We start from the raw sequence: 3,464 nt of genomic DNA on the forward strand, positions 1-3,464 counted from the left end.
CGTTCGTTTGGTCCTCTTTACGGACCATCCTCCCAATAAATAATACAGTACTTGAGGTTCTGTATATTATTTACACGCTGGATTTTAGCAAACTGCAAAGGGACAGTGCAGCAGGCGTACAGTACGGCCATGTGCAAATCCCCGTCTGATTTTTCGGGCCCCGGTGACAGCAGGGCCGCGCTGGCCGGGCTCTGCGGCCGGCGACAGCGCCCCGGGTCAGCGGCCGCCCCGCAGCCAGGGGCACCTCTGGGCCAGCTGCGGGGGCAGGAGCAGCGGCAGGCACCGCCCGTTCAGAGACACCAGCAGCTGCAGCCGCTCCATGCAGTCCCGCAGCAGCCCCTCCGGGTAGCCGCTGACCCGCAGGTCCAGGGGGCTGCGGTGGCCCAGCAGCCGGTCCGCCAGCCCCAGGCTGCCGGCGGCCAGCAGGGAGGGGGCGTAGGCGGTGAAAGCGTAGTCGGCCAGGCTGAGCTCCGCGACGCCCCCCGCCAGGCTGCGGGCGTCCGCCGCCTCGGCCGGGTCGGCGCCCCGCGCCTGCAGCCGCACCTGGCTGAAGTGCTCCAGGAAGAAGCTGACGGTGGGCGCCGCCAGGTCGAAGCCCAGGCGGTGCAGGACGATGCACTCCAGGTTGCGGAGCTGCTGGCGGGAGAAGGCGCCGCAGCAGAGGGCCAGGAGCTCCTTCACGCTGGGGGGGTGCACCTCCACCTGCGGGGGGGGGGGGACAGCGGGTGGGAAAGGCTGCGGAGCCCGGCCCGGCTGGGGCCGAGCTGGCGCCGGAGCCGCTCGGGGCGGCCGGGGAGGGCCGCAGAGACCCCGGCGGCGGGGCGAGCCGGGCCGCGGGGCCGCCCTACCTGCTTGCAGGCGATGAGCAGCGCCGTCACCCCCAGGAGCTGGAAGCAGTCGGCGGCCACGGGGGTGGTGGCGAGGAAGCGGTCGAGGATGTTGACGGCCAGGCAGAGCGCCTCGAAGGAGAGGCCGAAGTGCCGGTGGACGGGGATGAGCCAGCTGACCAGCTTGCAGCGCGCCTCCGCCGTCACCTGCGGCACCGGGAGCGGGGCTCAGGCGGGGCCGCCAGCGCGCTGCCCCCGCCCGCCCCCCGCCGCCGCCGGCCCCGCTGCCCCCACCTGCGGCTGCCGGGCCAGCGGCTCCCGCGGCTGGAAGCGGCTTTCCAGCCCCTTGCGGGAGCGGTACCAGCTCTCCCCGTAGTCGCGGAAAGCCTGCAGCTCCTGCGGGCTCTCCCCGCCCGCCGCCGCCGCCGCCGCCGCCGCCCCCTCCCGCCGCCGCCGCGCCGGGCGCCGCGGACAGCGGCCGGGGGAGCCGGGGGAGCCGCCGGGCCCCGGCCCCCGCCGCCGCGGGGTGGTTCCGCCGCGCCGCCCGCTCGCCGCCGTCACCATGGCGGGGGCGGCCCTGCCGGCTGCGCTGCCGGCCCCGCTGCCCGCCGCCGCGCCTATTTGAGCGGCGGGGCGGCCCCGGGGCCATCGCCGCCCGCCTCCCCCGGCGCCCCCGCCCCGCCGCGGAGAGGGCGGCTGGGCACTGCCGGGAGCGCCGTCTCCAAAACACAACCGGCGGCAAGCGGGCCCGAGAGGGGCCCGGCTGCCGAAGCGTCCGGCGCTCCCCTAACGGCTGCGGCGCCCGAGGGCGGCGCCGAGCACGGTCCCCCCCGGGGGCACGGGGAGCCAGCCGGGCAGACGTGCCCTGTCGGTACCGGGGCCGGCGCTGCGTAACAGCTTTCTCGGCAGCGTGGACACTGGGACTGGGTGCACCCTCAGCAAGTCTGCCAACGACGCCAAGCTGAGCGGTGCCGTCGCCACGCCGGGGGGACGGGATGCCATCCAGAGGGACCTGGACAAGCTCGAGAAGTGGGCCCGTGCGAACCGCATGAGGTTCAGCAAGGCCAAGTGCAAGGTGCTGCATATGGGTCAGGGCAACCCCAGTATCAGTACAGGCTGGGGGACGAAGGGATTGTGTGCAGCCCTGCCGAGAAGGACTTGGGGGTACTGTGATAGATGAAAAGCTGGACATGAGCCAGTAACGTGCTCTTGCAGCCCAAAAAGCCAACCATATCCTAGGCTGCATCCAAAGCAGCGTGGCCAGCAGGTCGAGGGAGGTGATTCTGCCCCTCTGCTCTGCTCCGGTGAGAGCCCACCTGGAGTGCTGCGTCCAGCTCTGGGGTCCTCAGCACAGGAAGGACATGGACCTGTTGGAGCGGGTCCAGAGGAGGCCACAAAAATGATCAGAGGGATGGAGCACCTCTGCAGTGAGGACAGGCTGAGAGCGCTGGGGTTGTTCAGCCTGGGGAAGAGAAGGCTCCAGGGAGACCTTATTGCGGCCTTTCAGTACCTGAAGGGGGCCTACAAAAAAGCTGGAGAGGGACTTTTTACAAGGGCACACAGTGACAGGTCATGGGGTAATGGCTTTAAACTGAAAGAGGGTAGATTTAGATTAGATATAAGGAAGAAATTCTTCACCATGAGGGTGGTAGGGTGAAACAGGTTGCCCACAGAACCTGTGGATCCCCCATCCCTGGAAGTGTTCGAGGCCAGGCCAGATGGGGCTTTGAGCAACCTGGTCTAGTGGAAGGTGTCCCTGCCCATGGCAGGGGGGTTGGAACCAGATGACCTTTAGGTCCCTTCCAACCCAAACCATTCTATGGTTCTAAGAAAACCAGTCATGGCAGAGCCTGAAGTGAGCCAGCTGAAGTTGCCGCACCTTCCATTTTTCCACTACTAAAATGAATCTCTCCAGCTCCTCGCATTTTAACTCAGAACCCAGTGAGCTTTAACAGCTACAGATTGCTCTGCATCAAGTAATACTTGCATTTGAGGTCTCTGGGAAATATAGCACAAATACACCGGGGGAGATACCAGGAACGCTGGAGTTCTCTGGGCAGTTTGGGTCTCAGTTCCACTTCCATCCATGGACCATTTACATAACAGAGCACAAATTTAAGCAGCCGAATGGAGGGCAATCAAAATGCTCCTGCACTGTGACCACTGGTTTACAGAAGCAGAGTTGAGGCCGGACATGACTCATTTATTGGGTATGATTTGGTTTACATTGATCAAGTCTGCTATAGGTGAGGAAAGACTTGTAGAAAGAAAAAAAGAAAACTTCTCCTGGCTCGAGCGATGGGGAGGATGTCAATGGGAAAAGGAAAAGCTTCAAGCAGTCTATAACCCCAGGAGCAGAAGAGAGGAGGGGGTGGGGATTCTACAGCTTGAATGGCAGGAGCGGGAAATCCTCCCCAAGGAGACGATACAGAGACCAGTAGGACACGCCGCCTTTAAAAAAAGTACACCCTGAAGAGCCCTGTTGGGACTAGGGCAAGAAAGATCCATTGACACTCGTCTTGTGTCTGACAAATGCTTTGAGAAAAGTAACACAAAGGTGTTAATAGAAGTATTTATTAAATAAATAGAACAAAAGAGAAAGTTCATCCACCCAGAAGAACACAGGCACAGAAGTTA

General features: G+C 63.9%; 1 protein-coding gene across 1 annotated transcript; it reads right to left on the bottom strand.

Moving 5' to 3' along the window:
- Positions 1-216: 216 nt before the first annotated feature.
- CCNO (cyclin O) lies at positions 217-1,391 on the bottom strand (the record flags this gene model as incomplete). Its single annotated transcript, XM_082337119.1, has 3 exons — positions 217-702; positions 849-1,034; positions 1,122-1,391. The coding sequence occupies 3 exons, from the start codon at positions 1,389-1,391 to the stop codon at positions 217-219; spliced, it is 942 nt and encodes a 313-aa protein (XP_082193245.1).
- Between the last annotated feature and the right edge of the window lie 2,073 nt (positions 1,392-3,464).

The sequence above is a fragment of the Platalea leucorodia genome, assembly GCF_965183815.1.
Source record: "Platalea leucorodia genome assembly, chromosome: Z".
Lineage (NCBI taxonomy): Eukaryota > Metazoa > Chordata > Aves > Pelecaniformes > Threskiornithidae > Platalea > Platalea leucorodia.